Raw genomic sequence first — 18,115 nt, 5'->3', positions numbered from 1 at the left:
TTTTCTCCTTCCTGCCTGAATAGTAGAAGAAATATCCACAATAACACTTGTAATATGGATACAGAGAAGGCAGCTGCTTTGAACATTTCATAGGGAAATTTGAGTAAGAATTTAACTATAAACAGGAATTTTGTATTTTATTTGTTTATTTACAAACAAGTGGTGGATACAAAACAGAACACGCATTAAGGTGAATTGCTTGATAGTCTAAATAGAGCCGGATCCCTGTTTGTGGTTGGCTTATTGGGATACAAAATCACCTTTCTAGTAAAAGCACAAAAGAGAAAAATGATATGTGATCTTTGTAACACTAGGCCTAAGACTTCTTTTGTCCTATGATTGAACCAGCTGCTTAAGTAAACTCTATTGTTCTCTTTCAGTGCAAATTGTATATTGTTCATTGGGTCACTGTATAAGAAGTTACATGTTTACTATATAAGGAAATATTATTAGAACCTGCCTCTTGATTTCCCAGACTAAGACTGGTTCAATTTACTTTGACATAAAAGCAAAAAACAAAGCCATCTGAATCTTGATTATTTTCTAAGGAAACCTGTTGAAGACATTATAGACCACCTTCCCACCCCTCAAAAAAGAAAAAAAAAAAAAATTAGAAAATAGGTGAAACTGAATAGGATTCAGAATTACAATAAAGGGTAAGGAAAGGTGCCATACCAAAACTCCTTAGTTGTTACTTCAATCTGCATTTCAACACTTCCTCCAATTTTCCCATACCAGGCAAAGCTTGTTATTGGGTTTATACTGTTATTCTTAGGTCGGGGTTTGTGTACCATCAGTTGCCCTCCTCGCCTCCCCCACCCCCCATCAGATGAGAGATGGTAGAAGCCATGGGATAAATGTAGCATAGTCTTCTGGTGCACCAACTTTTCTTTTAAGAGTGTTTTTGTTTTTTTTTTTTTTTTTGAGTAAACTACAAATCATTTACATCTTTATTTTTACATTAAAATAAATATGGTATATTGTGGAGTAGGATAAAATACACATATTTTAAAGATTAAAAAAGAAAGATTTTAAAGAAATATTAGTAATTATCTTCGGCTTAATCTAATCAAGCTCTTGTGCGCCTTAGTTTCTGTATTTGTTCTCCTCCATTGATACGTTTGAGAAGCACTGCTATAGCGTTTAGCAGGTAAAAGGGACTCGGGTTATTGTGTTTCAGCAATGATAATGGCGTTAATTAGGAACAGGCTGTAGTTCAGCCGAGTCTTCCAGGAAAAGAAACGACCTTAATCCTTAATTTTACAGTTGGAAGGCTGTGTAAAAATCAGTCGATCCAGGCTGTGGCCTGTGGCCCCGCAGGGCATGACGTGGCCTCTGCCGGCAGCGCCCACCGTCGGGGCGCTGCGCACGTTCGGCGGGGAAAGGGGCCCCGCGGGAGACACGGGCAGTAACCGCCCTGGCGGTTGAAGACTCACAGCAGCCGTGCGCCCGCCGCGCTCAATGAGGAAGATGCTGGCCGCTGCTGTCTCTCGCATGCTGTCTGACATCACCCCGAAGCCTGCTACTAGCAGAGTGCTGGTAGCATCCTGTGACTATTCAAATGATGCTACATTTGAAATTAAGAAATGTGATCTTTATCGGTTGGAAGACGGTCCCCCTGTCACTGCAATGCTCACCCGGGAGGACGGACTCAGATATTACAGGGTGATGCAGACTATTCGCCAAATGGAATTGAAGGCAGATCAGTTGTATAAACAGAAATTTATTCGTGGTTTCTGTCACTTGTGTGATGGTCAGGAAGCTTGCTATGTGGGTCTTGAGGCCGGGATAAATCCCAGCGATCACATCATCACATCCTATCGGGCTCACGGTTTGTGCTACACTCGTGGACTTTCTGTCCAATCAATTCTTGCAGAGCTGACAGGACGAAGAAGTGGTTGTGCTAAAGGAAAAGGAGGATCGATGCATATGTATACCAAGAACTTCTATGGGGGCAATGGCATTGTGGGTGCTCAGGTACCCCTGGGAGCTGGTATTGCTCTGGCCTGTAAATATAAGGAAAACAAGGAGGTGTGTTTAACTATATATGGGGATGGTGCTGCTAATCAGGGTCAGATATCTGAAGCTTACAACATGGCAGCTTTGTGGAATTTACCTTGTATTTTCATCTGTGAGAATAACCGCTATGGAATGGGAACATCTGTTGAGAGAGCAGCAGCCAGCACTGAATACTACAAGAGAGGCAATTTCCTCCCTGGACTCAGGGTAGATGGAATGGATGTTCTGTGTGTCCGCGAGGCAACTAAGTTTGCAGCTGACTACTGTAGATCTGGAAAGGGGCCCATACTGATGGAGCTGCAGACATACCGTTATCACGGACACAGCATGAGTGATCCTGGAGTCAGTTATCGGACACGAGAAGAAATTCAGAATGTAAGAAGTAAGAGTGATCCCATTATGCTTCTCAGAGATAAAATGGTAAACAACAAGCTTGCCAGTGTTGAAGAACTGAAGGGAATTGATGTTGAAGTGAGGCAAGCAATTGATGAGGCAGCCCAGTTTGCTACAACTGATCCTGAACCATCTTTGGAAGATTTAGGCCAGCACATTTACAGCAGTAATCCACCTTTTGAAATTCGTGGTGCAAATCAGTGGATCAAATTTAAGTCAGTCAGTTAAAGGGAGACTTTATGTAAATGTATTTTTAGTCCTTCAAAGGGAAATTATTCATGGTTGACTTGAAGAAACTATGTGCCCAGTTTGAAGGAGGAATAAAACCATAAAACAGAAGTCTTGTAAACTTTTATTAAAAGGAATTGAGGTAATTAAGAGAATATAGAAAGAGATTAAAAGAGATCATAGATATACATTCAGTTAAAAGGGATATTACATTCAATTATACATTAGTGCATTAAAAGATACTATACAGTTAGTCATATAGTGTTGTTAAAAGATAAACAGGCACATTAAAAATTTCAAGAGTTTACTTGAGCATATATCAATTAGAATCAGGCAGTCAGGCAGTGCCACACCAAGAGTGCAGCACTCCACCAGCAGGAGCTGGGGGAGTGGTTTGTAGAGAGAAGCAAAGCCAGGAAGTTATTTGATTAGTAATAGCTTAAGCAGATGCCTTATTTGAGAAAGCCTAGTGGAGTGTTTGTGATTGGTTGTTTTTAAGTTTCATTTGCTTGGATTTGAGTGCATAGACTCTGGCTTAGGTTTTGGTTTGTTTATGTAGGCTGTGAAGGCATTAGAGCCGCCCTGTTCTGTTGGCCTCCTTGTTTAATTACTTCAACAGTGTGAATATCTTAAAGATTACTTTAAATTTATACAAGTGTAAAATAGGGAAAACAGAGAAAGAATTAAACTTCCCAAGTTATTTTCTGTAATACTTCTATTTGATTTAGCTTTATATTATTTTAATAAATACTCTTATTTAAAGGAAAAATAATTCTTTGATTCCTGCTCCACCCTGCAAGAGGTTTGGGTGTAAAGTCACTACCCTGAAGTAGAGAGGTGATTTCAAGCCACACCAAAGTATCAAGATCCCTATTGCTATGCCACTTACAGTAGTTTACTTGAATTAACCAATAACATGGCCTACTAAAGAGCGTGCATATGTGCAGACATATGTGTGAATATTCAATATTGATGCTGAAGCCAGTTAACCCTGACCATTTTACTAGTAAAATATGATTATAACAGAGCAGGGGGAGATAGGACAAAGTCATTTTTTCATGTTGTACTTTATTACAATATTTTTAGTGTATCAATTTAAAGAAAAAATGTAAACAAAGTTAAAATCTAGGTGAAAACTGCGTTTTGCTTTACCCTTTAAGTTAAAGCTACTCTTATTTTACAATCCATTTGTACCATTATATGTTCCATATTTTAAAGAACTATCTTAATAAACTTCAGACTAAAAAATAAACAGGTATGGTGACATCAAAAAAGTTCAGCAGAGGAGGTGATACTAACAAAGAATTGAAAGTAAAATCTGCCTTGGCCAGAGCTGAGCATTCACAGATGACTTTTTTCAAGGGAAAATCTAACTTGAATCATACAGATTTGGTTTTCTTTATAGGCTAATACCATGTCAATTAGCAAGTCAGAACTGAAAACGTCTTTACTTGTTTGTATTTAACTAATGACCTAAAAACCTCCTCTTGAGTGTGTTGTTTGGCATAACTTACTGCTTTGAGATAGACTCACTGAAATCAGAAATCAGAATTTGCCTGTGATTTAAGAAGTAGTTTGTAGAAAATGCCAAAAGAATTGGTTGTTAAAGGTTAAAGCCCATCACAAAAAAAAGTAATTGTAACTATGTGTGGTGATGGATGCTAACTAGATTTATTGTGGTTATCTTTTCATAATATATACATATACTGAATCATTCTGTTGTACATCTGAAACTAATGTGTTATATATCCATTATTTCTCAATTTTTAGAAAAGGTTAAAGCCTTTTCTTTATAGCAGCTGCTTCTACAAATAAAAGTTTAGATACTTTTTAAGAACTCTAACAGAAAACTAAAATCTTAGAGGCCCGTGAGTACATGAACATATGAACACATATGTGGAGGCGTAATCGCTATACCTTCCATCAGACAGGTTAAACATGTGAGATAACCTCAACGTCTACATTCAGAAAGCAGAGAAAAACATTGATTTGTTTATAAGTCAGTGATATTACTAGCTAATGTGTTTTGGTTATGCAGCTTCAGTTGAGGTACCTTGATTGAATCCCTTCCATTAAAAACAAAATAATTCACACGATAGTCAAATAATCACATTCTTTGAATGACAAAGGGTTCTTCTATTTTTTATTTTGACATACTTATATTTCCACAAATTTGCAAGTGGAAGATAAGCTGCCCAGAGCTATTTTCTCTATATAATACACAGAAACCATTTAAAAAGTTTATTTATATAATGGATTCTTTTAACACCAGTAAAAACTAAGATACAAATAATTGATTAGAAATGTAACCATCACTAAACCAAGATGCACAAATATGTCATTTCAGGAAAAATTGCAGTCTTACTAGTAGAAGAAAAAAGTACATTTATCACAATATACATTATCAAATTCCATTAAAGTAAAGATTTTTCAATGTTTTCTATGTTAAAAATATCTAGGCATTTGTGTTTACTTTCAGAAACTACAAACATGTCACTGATTGCACACAATTCTGTAACGGTGCAAAAAAAAAGTACAAAAAAGCCTGTTTTCAGTTAGGTTAAGCAATAAATTAACAATAGCAATTATCAAGATGTAAATCAGAGAGGTGTAGAAATCCAACAGTTGGATTCTATTTCCTGTCTGAAGTGCAATGCCACTTAGTCTATTTTATCCACATACTAGAAGACGTAACAAACCATGATGGTCATAATAAGAATTAAACTGTTGCAACAAGGCTGGAATATCTTGAGAGAAAGAAGAGTTTCTAATATCTTAATCTTTATGATAGTCTATAAAGGTAAAGGATGTGTGCTTATTTGTGAAATGAGATGAGAAACAATGGAGGTTAAGTATATAAAGGAAATACTTAGATCTCTAGAATTATGTTTATTTTTAAAAAGTGGTATGTCTACCAATCTAGCATACAAAAAACAGAGCAGATGTTAGTGAAATTTAATCTGATAATTTGTGAGAAAGAGCTAGTTTAAAAACATGGAAATGTAAATCATATACCATAAAATCCGTCGTTTTAAAAGTGTACATTTCAGTGGTTTTTGTAAGTTCACAGAATTTGCAACCATTACCGCTATCTAATTCCAGAACATTTTCATGACCCCAAAGAGAAAACCCACACCCATTATCAGTCACTCCTGTTTCTCTTCATCCTCTGGAAAGTACAAATCTACACTTTCTGTCTCTAGATTTCTCTATTCTGGACATTTTATGTAAATCATACAATATGTGCTTTATTGTGTCTGTCTTCTTTTACTTAGCATGTTTTCGTTTTGCTGTAGTTCTATATCAGTTCTGTAATCCTGTCATTGAAAAGTGGGATCTGTTTTCCTTCCCTTTGGATCTGGCGAGTTATTACACCAATAGCAGCAGAAATGATGCTGTACAGTGTCAGGCCAAGTTATAAGAAACAGGCAGGTTTTGCTTCATGTCTCTTGGAACATTCTCTGGGAGTTGTGATTCTCTATTTAAGAAGTTCAAATACACTGAGAGACTCCTGCTAGGGAGTGTATGGGCAGGCATTCTGGGCACCAGTCCCATCTCAGCTCAGTATTCAGCCAGACCTACAAAGATGACAGATATGTGAGTGAAGACCATCTTGGATCCTCCAGATAGTCCTTTGTCAGCTGAAAGCCAACAGAGTCTTGAGGAACAGTGTGATTACTAGCTAGACTCCACCTAGATTCTTAATGAACAAAAGCACAAGAAAAACAAAATGGTTGCTTTTAAGAGTCTAATTGTTGAGATGCTTTGTTACATAGCAACAGAGTCAGCAGAAATGAGAATTATATTGATTAGTCCAAGCCAGGGGTGTCAGGAAAACAGGTGAGTATTAGTAAACCAAGTCAGAATGAGAAAGCCCATAGGATATATCAGTGCAGAGGTTTGTAATTCAGACATAATAAAGGGGAAAAGATGAGTCTCCAATAGAAATAAAAAAGCCTAGGAACAAAATTGCAACTGTTCAGCCTATATTTTTCCGCTGGTTTTCAGGCTGAACTAAAGGCTGGTTTTCAGATGAACTAAAATAACCTGTAACACTGGGTTTTGAGGATTTTGGAGTAAAATATTGTCAACCGTTGGTCAGGAAACACACTAAAGTGAAATTGTACTTGTCAAGAGTCCAGAAGGAAGTTTTCTGTTGATTGGTGAGTATTAGGCCTTCATGAGTCAAAGCCAGCACTTGAAATGCCAAGTTAATATGTTAGCAAGTGGTCATGAGTTTACAACTATTGGTGACTAGTCTACCCAAGTAGTGAAGAGGAGTTCAGGTGGCTAAGGGCTCAAGATGAACAGAATTTGAAAGGAAAACCTGGGGTGAAATCAGTAACTGAGTCAAATTGGTAGGTATAAGCAAGGAGAAGATGAAACTAGAGGTCGGGAAAATAAGGTGGAAATATGTAACAAAAAGTTGCAAGGGAACTAGAGGTAGTTGCTTGGCATGTCGGTGACTTTGTGTATCATGGAAGTCAGTATCTATTGGATGAATAGAATCAGTAGCATCTCAAGTAATGATGGGCCCTTTGAAACCTAATGCGCTCTGGCCAGTATCACTTGAAAGCAACCCTGCCTTTATGTAACATGAAAGTAAAGTCTGGACTTCAGTGTCATTTACATCAGGGTTCAAATCGTGACACTATCTCCTATGAAAAATGGTACCTTGAGAAAGAGACTTAACTCTCTGTATCTAGGCTTCATCTGTGATAAGGTTGACGCTTATGACTGTTGTAAAAGTTAAAGAAGTAAAGTAACATCTAACTTAGTTTCAGGTACACCCAGATGATCAATAAATGGAAATTTCTGGCCCATATGAAAAGAGAGCTGTTCAGTGGAAAAAAAAAAAAAAAAGAGAGACAAAAATTTGAAGAGTCTACCTCATCTGAAAGAAATTTTAAAAATCTTCAATTTTGTGTAGGTAGCTAGGTGTAAAGATTACTGTGGTCAGAAGAAAATGAGATCTGCACGTGGAATATATTTTTGAAATTTCAGCCGTCCTTTGTTTTCTCATGAAGCTCTGACTTTTGGCTTAAGTAATTCTCCTTCAGCCAGCGTTATATGTAGAAAATAGTAATGAAAGGCCAGCGAGTTTGGAGAATAAGACCATACAGGAGTAATGGAACTCCCCAGTCTGCACCCAAACTTTCTTCAGAATTGGGGTCTATTGATCTATTAACTATAGTAAAGCATGTAGATAATGTGTAGATAGTACTTTGGTGGAATCAAGGGTGGGGAATACAAATTTTGCCATTCTATTATAGTATAGATGACTACAGATAAATCTAATATTAGTGATTCCTTTAAAATTAGCCCCACTCTTCCTATTGTAGATCCCTTTTAAGGAATGCTTCCAAATATTAATAAAAACAATGATCTGATCAGGCTTCAAACAAAATCCAACCAAAAGTTTTCATCCAATCAGTATTATAATTTTTTTCTCTTTGACTTAATTTATGTCTGTTTGATCCATGAGGCTGATGTATTTAGCAGAAAGCAAAGATGAGAGATCTCTGTGCTGGAATTTGAGAGAGAGAGAAATTTTCTGCTGAGGTTTATGCACAGAATAGAACCCAATCAAATTAGGAAACAGTGAAGAACAACAGAGTTCATACAGTACTTGCCTTTTGAGAGGCCAATAAATACTCAAACTGAGTAATTTACCAAAAGAAAAAGAACCCACTCAAACCTCATGACCTTTTGAACAATGAACAGGAGTTCAGTTATCCACAAATGTTCTATTAGAAGGCAGCTTTCCAGGCTGCAGTGTTATTTCAGCAGTCATACATTAGAATTATTAAAGAGGGAGAACATTGCCTATGTAGTTTCTGTGTCCTGATAAAGTTTATGTTACCTTCTTTTTAAAAGCCTACTGCCACATGAAGTAGCACTTTGCCAAAAAAAAAAAAAAAAAAAGAAAAAGAAAAGAAAAGAAAAAAGCAAGAGGAAGCAATTATTTCAATTATTTTAATAATGTTTCTGGTGAGTTTGAGCTATTACATTTCACTGGAACATTTTATCTGCACATTGCTGGAGTGATACTGTCACTTTAGAAAGTATATAATTTGCTTCCATTAGAGACTCACAGTAACTTGCCAGCAGTGCCCAGAGAATTTCTCCATTACCATCCATGTGCACTCTAATGCTGCAGAGTGAGCAGCTCATTACTTCTTTGGGGGTATATTTGGGTTCCAAGAACTGGGGAACTTTTTCCTTCACTGGTATCTTGTAAAGTCTTTCAGTTTCCCTTAAACAAAAGGCTGTAGAAATCATGTGAAATAGCACATAATTTGGAACCAAAGCACCAGAGTTTACTACCAGTATGAAAGCACATTATGAACTCTGTCAGTTCCTGTGGAGGTGACACTTCTTAAAATTTAAATTTACCTTCAAAAAATTCTTTGTCAGTCTCATATTATCTTTTGATACTCTTCTTAACCCTTTATGAATTTTCCTATATCTGTCTGAATTATTGAGATTTGAACCCAGGGCTCTACCCCCCAAAAACAAAACCTCCAAAAAACAAAAAAGCAGATTCTGACAGATTTTAAAATAGTAGAAACACAGTTTCACTATTTTGACCTTGAATAATTCCTTATTTATTCACTGAATTGGGCTAACGGAGGAAAAAGAGCTGAATTCTTATAGAGAGAGCATAGTTAACTCTCAAACATATCTGAGGTCAGACCCAGCTGAAGCTGATTCCTGTCCTTTCTGGCTGTGTGATCTTGGGTGAGTTAAGTTCCTTCCTCAGTCACTCTTGACTACTATGGAGAAAAATCACACTTGCCCTGTAGTGCTGTTGTGAGGAGTGGAAATAACATCGTAAAGTCTTTAATGGGTGCCACGTATTAAGTGCTCCGAACAGTACTTATATTTTCCATTTTTGTCTTCTTTTCCTTCATCTCCTGTCCTATGTTAAAGGCTTGATTTTTCTCACATACTTTTACCAAAAAAAAAAAAAAAAAATTCCATTTGTCTCTTACCTTCCACACATGTCATTTGGATTTTGAATCTGTCATTCTATAAGCTTGGCTATGATTTTTATTCAGTGATTCCAGAATCTCACTAAGCATTGTTCTTACTGCCTTATAAAGGTCATCAGTGGGAATTTTAAATGCCACCTGGTCTCTCAATTGAGTTTACTGCATACTTTGTGTAGGCATGTGTTGCTAAGAGAGTGGCTTGCCTATCCTTATCCCGACTACATATTCACTTTGAACTGCCCCATTTTCTAATAACCTTATCACATTCTATTTTGTCAAAGTATAGTATGAAGCATAGCACTTGTCATAAAGACTTTATTAGCATGAAACCTTTCAAATCTTTAAAATGCTATGAACTTTACATATATTAGCTAATATAGAAAGAAATTTGCCTTATGTACAATAAGCTTTACATATGTGTAAATGTTTCCTTTGAGAATAAATTTGCTCTTTTTATTCCTTAATAAAGACTTTATTTTCATGTTTATCAAAAATATTAAGGAGCAGGTGGCAACATTCTGTCAAGTTAAAGGAGTAGCAGTGCAAACACTCTATTTATTAACATTATTCAGTTTCTCTCCTAAACAGCATTAAACTACTTACTATTCACCATAAGGGTATAAAACACGCACTGGAGCTTCAAATCAATGACACGTTGCCCTCTTTCCAATGCTTCTCTTTGGCAAAGAGAAGGAGCTGCTCCTCAAACTCAGCATGCCATTTTTTAATTCACACTTAAATTTCCACTTGAGGAGGCAAGCCAAAACAAACTGGTCTTCCCTGAGATGCACCCTGGGAATAAGTGCCCTCCCAACTTTAATAATGATCTGAGAAGAGTCTTTCTTCCGCTCCCCTTTTCCATCTGAATAGGAGTTGCCTATTAGGGCCCAGTTGTTTTCTACTCCTCTATTTGCATAATTCGCAGATGTCAACCTGCTGACTCTATTCTGTCCCATAGAATTATAGTCTGTGTTTGTGAAGTAAACTGTCATCTCTTTGGAGCAATAATTAGGGAAATACTACATAAAAGTTGGAGATGAAATGACTATCAGCATTTAGATAGATTGATAAGAGATAGATAAAACATTTTTTATTTAATCATATTTTGATTCAAGACTGCTCTTTTGGAAATTAACCTTTGTGCATGATTGCAAAATAGTATATGTATTTAAGACAGGTATACTTAAAAAATAGAATGGCTTGAGGATATGTATACATCTGTCATTGTCACCTCATTCATTATATACTATCTTTAAAAACATTTAAAAAAATATTTACTGTAAAAGGAAATATATCATTAGTTATTGGAACTTGGTAATAGAAATGAGACATTATGGTTTTATATCCACCCACAATAGTTTTTCAATGCTTACATGGATATTTAGGTAAAATTTTTCCTTCCCCATTCAACATTCTGTGCAATTCAGCCTAATTCTTCAAATATCAATTGTTTTTAGTATCACTAATTGTTTTGACATTTTCTTTACCTCAGTTTTTAAGAAAGTATTTTTCAGAAGAAAATGATACACAAAGACAATGGTACTACAAGTAAAAGAAACATTTACATGTTTGAATCACGTAGGATTTCAAAGATGATCAAATAAAATTATGTTGTCTAGATAGAGTAGAATAGGAAAACACTTCTGGTCAGGATATTCATCTACGATAGTATTTTAAGAAGCAGAATTTTGGGCTTCAACACATGCAGTGAAGAATTTAATTCACAAATATTTTGCTCAAGTGGATCTTTCTGGAGTTTAATTACATTTAGAGTTTTCTCTGCTCTTCCAATTTGGTCTTTATTTGCTATAGATTGGTTCACTCAATGGTTAATGGTTAATTTTGGAACATTGAAGTGTAGGTAAAATTCACTGCATTTAAAAATCTTTTTCTGACAATTTTGGATGATGATGCTTGGAAGTGTAAGTTGACATTAACAACCATATGTCACAGCATAGTTTTATAAATACGGTTAAATAATAGTTAACATAAATTCTTAATGTAAAACCAGTTTCTTTGGCCAGGATTCAGCAGCCCGTTAATTCATTTTTTACAATAAGTTGTTTTTTAATGTATAGAAAATTTGAATTGAATTGCTATGTAAAAAAATGGGATCTCTGATGTTAAACATGTATGATCACTGTTATGGTTTCCATTCTTCTTGAGGGTGGGGAATATATGCAAGATACAAGCTAATCACAATGTTGCATTATCTTTCCATTTTATATCTATGTTAATCTTTTATATGTGCAAATAATACAGAAGTTGTGGCCAATACCACTCTCTTATGACTGCAGAGTATTAAAATATCTGTGCCTCACCAAGAAAATTCTCATGGTTTTCACCTGTGATTGACTAGTTGTGATTTCTGTGACCTTTTAGGTCTTGAACTAAACATTTCTAAGGTGTCCTGGAAGATGCATAGTATTCAAACCAGGATACCTCACTTATTTGTAGAAAGAAATGAGGAAAGTGAAATACTTCCTAGTGGCCCCATGGTTAAAAAAATGCAGTGGGTTTGACTATATGTAATTATTGCTTTCCTCATTTTAACTACAAATGAACCAAAGTTAATTATAATAAATGTTATATGAGAATCAAATATGGTAAACTTGCTCATTATCTTCAGCACAGAACACATGGCAAGTGCTCCATAAATAAAGAGTAAATAAAGAAAATATGTAGTTCTACTAAAAGAGGGAGAAAATTTGAATATGTAGGTTAGAAAAGGAGAAGATGAAAAGTGACTCTTAAGGAAAACTGGTTTTCTCCATCTGGCCTTTCCTAAAGAGTTCCAAAGAGGAGCTGAGAATAGATCTTTTTCCTTCCTTTACTGGTAAAGATGCATATTTTTCAAACATGAAAGAATCAAAGAAAAGTGTGTCTAAGACTATTTTATTTTAACCATCATTATAATAGTACCAGAGACAACTTGGCAAGCCATATGCTAGAAAATCAATAATGGAAAGTCATATTGCCTTTTTAGACAAAAATTTTGAATGTTCCCTCCAACTCAGTAATTATCATTGGTACTAACGTTGATGTTATCAATTTAAATTAAATCTTCCATTCTGATATGAATAAATTATTGAATAAACAAACAAAAATAATAGGCAAATTTTCCATGAAGAAAAATTCCAAGTAATTTCTGTAGATACTTTCCCCTCAAGTAGGTAGATCATAACTTACAACTCCTTAAAATGTAGGCTGTGCATAGTGACTTCCTCCCAAAGAGTATAGAATTAAATAAAATAAGGAAGCACAGTAACTTTACAATGGAGAAACCTGACAAACACTACTGAGTCAGGTGATCAAGGTCAGTAACAGCAATGATAAATCATGTTGATGGTACATACCCTTCATATAATATGATGGAAATGGCACTTTAACTCTGTGGCCTTCTTCCCAAAACTTGTAACCCTAGTCTAATCATGAGAAAAACATCAAATCCCTGTTGTCATCCAAAACAAAGAATGTCTGAGAAACTGCTAAGAGGTGAACACAGAGAGGGATGAATAGTGATATGGTATCCCGGATGGGATCCTGGAACAGAGAAATGACATTAGATAACAAATAAGGAAATCCGAATAAAGTATAAACATGATTTAATAATATTTCATCAATGTTTAATCAATGTTTCAATAGTGATTCATTAATTGTGATCATACTGATGTAAGATATTAACAATACATACTAGCAGATCAATATTGATTCATTAAATGCAAGATGTTAACAATGGGGGAAATTGGGTGTGAGGTATATAGGAACTCTATACTATATTCAGAATTTTTCTGCAACTCTTAAGACTATTCTAAACTATGAAGTATGTTAAAAATTACCCAAAGAATTCCAGAATAATTTAAAAAATAAATTGATTTCTACTTTTAAAAATAGACTTTCTCATAGAACTTAAAATCCAAAAATGTATTTAATTAATTTGCTCCTAAATATTTATGTATGATGCTGTGTATTACAGTTTTGGAGGTTTTAAGTTAGAGGAAAAATCATCAGATTTGTAAGGCCTGTAGGTGAGGACAATTTTGCTAAATTGGATATGTAATTTTTATAAGAATTTTATATTGATAACATACAGTATGAAACTTTTTAAAGTAACTATCAGGAGACATTTTGAAAATACTCTTAGTGGAAATGGAAATGAAACTAACATTTAAAAAATACTGACTAAGAGTTTAAAAAAATGAGTAACATGTATATTGACATGCAATTTATCAATGATCAGATCATGAATATAGTAGAACATTAACCACTGCAACATTAGAAAAAAGTGAAACAAATAATTATAGGTAATTAACCAAATATTCTGCAAAAGCATGTTCCATTTCTATGTGAAAAGTAAAATTCAAGTTCTAGGTCCTGGGTCAAAATGGGTGTCTTTGGGTTATTTCTTTTTGTGCACACCTCTTGAAAAAGAAAATCTGCATTGCAGCATCTTATTTCCAGTCATGATCTGGGATGAGAGCAGAGTGGCCTGACATTTACAATACTTCAGTGGCAATTACAGCACAGTTAATATATCAATTTAATTAAATTCCTATACTGATTCATGACATAAAACATCAAAATAAGTTAACTTGCACAGAAACAGACAAAAGATCAATGCAGTGGATAGTTATATAATGAATTAAAGTATTACTGCCATCTACTTAAGCATACGTAGGTTTTCTGGGTTTTTGTTTTTTGGTTTTGTTTTTGGTTGTTTTGTAAAGGAATCTCTTAGAAAGATATCATTAGGGAAGTTAGAAAAGACAGATCCCAGAAAATTCCAAAGATTCCTACAATTAGCCTTAAAAAAAATCCAAATTATTTTTTACCTTACTTTTAAGTAAGAATCAAAGAACTATGCTTTCATTAAAAAAAAATGGAATTCTTTCTTATAGTTTCCTAAGTAAAATGTGAATTTTGTATTTTAAAATGTGATTTGCTGCTAATTTCAGCAGGGTTTTTAGATAGACTGTCACTGAAATCCTTATGACTTAATATAAAAGCTGTATGTCAAAGAAAGAACCCATGTGTTAAAGAGAGAAGAGAGAAATAGTGAAACTGGTGGGTGAGTAGATCAGGATGGTGGTGAAGGCTGAGTATAATCTGAGAACTAAATATGATCATGAAGTTCTACAGCAGTTTGGAAGGAAGGTAGATGGTCTTCTTGCTAATAAAGGCAGTAGGATCTTCAGTAATTAAATAAAAAAAGAGAGGAAATATCATTCATTTAGTATTCCAGACTGATGAATTGTGTTTTATTGGTTACAATAAATGTGCTAAAGAATAATAATTGGTGCTTTTCTGTGTCAGTGCTTTATAAATAATCTTGTGATCTTGTAGTTTTTTCCTTGTGGCTCTAAGCATCTTTATCTGAAAAGAAGAATGAGTTCAATGAAATGTTTGCTAAGATATCTTCTAATTCAAACATTTTATAGTTCTATGGTGGAGAGATAATACCTAGCTCATTTCCCTTGCTAGTAATCTTAGTTTAGATACTGTTGGAGTATTATCAACTTATAAATAACAAATATTTTGCTTCATTTAATCAAGTAAAATAAGGTATTGTGTGTGTATGTGAATAGTGTATGAATTAGTTCTGAAATCTTCCTGTTAAAAAAAAAATAATGTTTTGTATGGACATGTGCTTTAGGAATAGGATTACCAAATATTCCAAGAAAATTTGAGTTGCCACTGTCATCTTCAGTGGTATTCTACTACCTTGAAAAACTCCAGTGGTAATGCTAATGGAAAATCACTCACATTAGGAAAAGAGAACAGATAAGCAGATAAAATAGAGTCCTATTTATCTAACAATACTGCTGAGTCATTCTCAGTTAAAATTAGGTTCATTTATGAATAACAGAAAATCTCAAATTATAGCTACTTACTCAAGATAGAAATTTGTCTCAATCTCACAGAAGGATTGATAGACTATGACTAATACAGTGGCTCTGTCCTCCTTAGGGATCTGAGCTCCTTCTGTGCTTGGCCACCTTTAACATGTCACTTCCATCTTGCTGTACAGATACTTGTTCTAGTTCCAGATACTGTATCCACATTCTAGTCTTCACAGAAGTTGTTACCATTTTGCTTACATTTCCCTGATCACGTCTAACTGCAAAGAAAGCTAATAAGTAGTACTTTTTTGCCAACCCATTTGCCCAGCTTAAATTCACAGGGTTGATTACTGAGAAGAAATTGAGAACAGGTATTGGGGGACACTGACAGCCTTTGCCACTAGCCCACCTTTCGGCAAAATGTTCCTGCCGAGTATTGCACTCACCTCCCACATTAAGTTATCTTCTGATTGTAATTAACCATAGACCAAAAGACAAGATATCTTCTCCCAGCACCAAAATAGAGCGGTGGAGTAGGATCGGGATAACCTTAATAAAAACTTCCATTGAGAAAAGGAAAGAATGTAAAATACCCAGCAATTACTAGTTCATTAGTAATTTTGTGTACTTATCTGGGTGATTTTCTGTTAGTAAAGTTTCAAAGTCAGCAATTCTCAAACTTTTTGGTCTCAGGACCCCTTTACATTTTTATAGTTACTGAGGAGAGCAAAGAGCTTTTTAAAATGCAGGGTATGTCTATCAATATTTGCTGCTTTGGTAATTAATATTGAATAATTTTCAAAATACTTATTGATTTATTTATTTAAAATAATAAAAAACTGATGTTAAAATATTTTTATGAAAAAGAACTGTATTTTCCAAAACAAAAAAAATCAGTGAGAAGAGTGACATCATTTAAATATTGCAAATCTTTTCAATGTCTCACTTAATAGAAGGCAGATGAATTCTGACATCTGCTTCCGCATTCCATGTATTGTGATGTTAGTGAAGTGGGTGAAGAAAATTTGGCTTCATACAGAAAGGTGGAAAACAGAGGAATATTTTAATAACCTTTACAGAAAATTGTGGGTATTCCTTTTTGATGCTACACCAAAACTTGACAAGTGGAAGTTTCTTAAAAATTAGTTGCAATGTGGAACGTGAAATCAAATTAATTTTTTATACTATAACATTAAAGTCTGTTTTGTGTTTTGCATTTTGAATGGCCCTTTACCCATGCATGAATCATTTTGAAAATATTGGTTCCCTAAGTTGTTAAGGTTTTCCAAGTGTTTTCGCATTTTGTTATATAATATGAAAAAAATCACATTTGGTAATATCACCATACAAGTCTTTTAAGTATTGAGAAGCTATCAAGTTTTTTGGTGATGGATTTAAGTTTCCAAAATTCAGATTTTTGCTTGAAAGCTCAGATTTTATCACTGGCAATAAATAGTGTCAGTTGTTCTTCCTGAAGTGACAGACTCACTTTGTTCATTTTAGAAAAAAAATCTTCCCAATATTCAAGTATTAATAACCATAGTTTGTCTGTCAGCAATTCTTTCTAGTAAGAATGATGTTCCATGAAATAAGGGGCTAGTTCAACTAAAATGAGAGCTTTTCCCTTAAGTCAATCATTATACTTCAGTGGGCAACAAAAGTGCTTAATGTGTACCTCATATTTCATCATGTAAAATATTTGAAAAATATATGCTCAAAAGTTAATTAATAATTTTAGTGCTTTATCAGGATATTATGAGTGCATGTTTGTGTGTTTGTATGTGTGTATGTGCAACTGTGTGTACGTGGTAGAGAAAAATAAAATGACTATTAGCATAGTTTGTTGCCACTGCCTTTATTCTGGCTAAAGTGACAGCAGTTTTACCCATCATTGCTTTTAAACCATTACTGCAAATGTTTACACAGTGAAAAAGGGCAAATGATTTCTTAGTATTATGATGAAAATCATTTAGCTTCACAATTCCCCTGAAAAGCTCTTGGGGGACCCCCAAGGGACCTCAAACCACACATTGAGAATCACCGTGTGAGGTTAAAAGAGCATGCACATTTGAGATATTTACAGATGCTGCCTGGTTGTACAATTTTCATTTTCACCAAAAATTTTGGTGTGACTGGTTTTGACATTTTGACTAATATTGGTATTATTAAAAGTATAACTCTTTGTCTATCTGATAGATAAGAAAAAGCTCATTGTTACCTTAATTTATTTCAATTTTACCATAAGTGAATGTCAGGATCTTTCCATATGTTTATTGGCCAATATGATACTGGTGCAGGGATAGATAGTTTCATGTGACAGAATAAAGACTTTATAAGGTGACCTAAACTCATTTGGGAATGTAATCTATGATTAAAGTTGGATTTCCTTAATAGGTAATCAGCTGGAAGAGGGGAGTAGATGCTTTCATAAATGATATTGTGGTAACTGGCTAGCTATTTGAAAAAGAAGTTGATTTATAATTAATTTACATTTTTTATAAAGAATTCTGAATGAATAAAAGGTCAAAATGTTTTTAAAAATTCTACTCATTAAGTAGAAGAAAAGACTGGTTAACTTATTTTTTATTTTATGTTTGAAACATCTGTTAAAATATAAAACAGGAAAACCAGAAGAGTTTA

At 34.4% G+C, this 18,115-nt stretch overlaps 1 protein-coding gene across 1 annotated transcript; it reads left to right on the top strand.

The window, feature by feature from the left end:
• Nucleotides 1-1,461: 1,461 nt before the first annotated feature.
• Nucleotides 1,462-2,640, top strand: PDHA2 (pyruvate dehydrogenase E1 subunit alpha 2). The gene is made up of 2 exons (XM_064489742.1): nt 1,462-1,977; nt 2,071-2,640. The coding sequence occupies exons 1-2, from the start codon at nt 1,462-1,464 to the stop codon at nt 2,638-2,640; spliced, it is 1,086 nt and encodes a 361-aa protein (XP_064345812.1).
• The last annotated feature ends 15,475 nt before the right edge of the window (nt 2,641-18,115 follow it).

The sequence above is a fragment of the Camelus dromedarius genome, chromosome 1 (assembly GCF_036321535.1).
Source record: "Camelus dromedarius isolate mCamDro1 chromosome 1, mCamDro1.pat, whole genome shotgun sequence".
Lineage (NCBI taxonomy): Eukaryota > Metazoa > Chordata > Mammalia > Artiodactyla > Camelidae > Camelus > Camelus dromedarius.
Note: the sequence above shows the minus strand (reverse complement) of the source record. Positions and strands in the feature narration are given on the sequence as shown.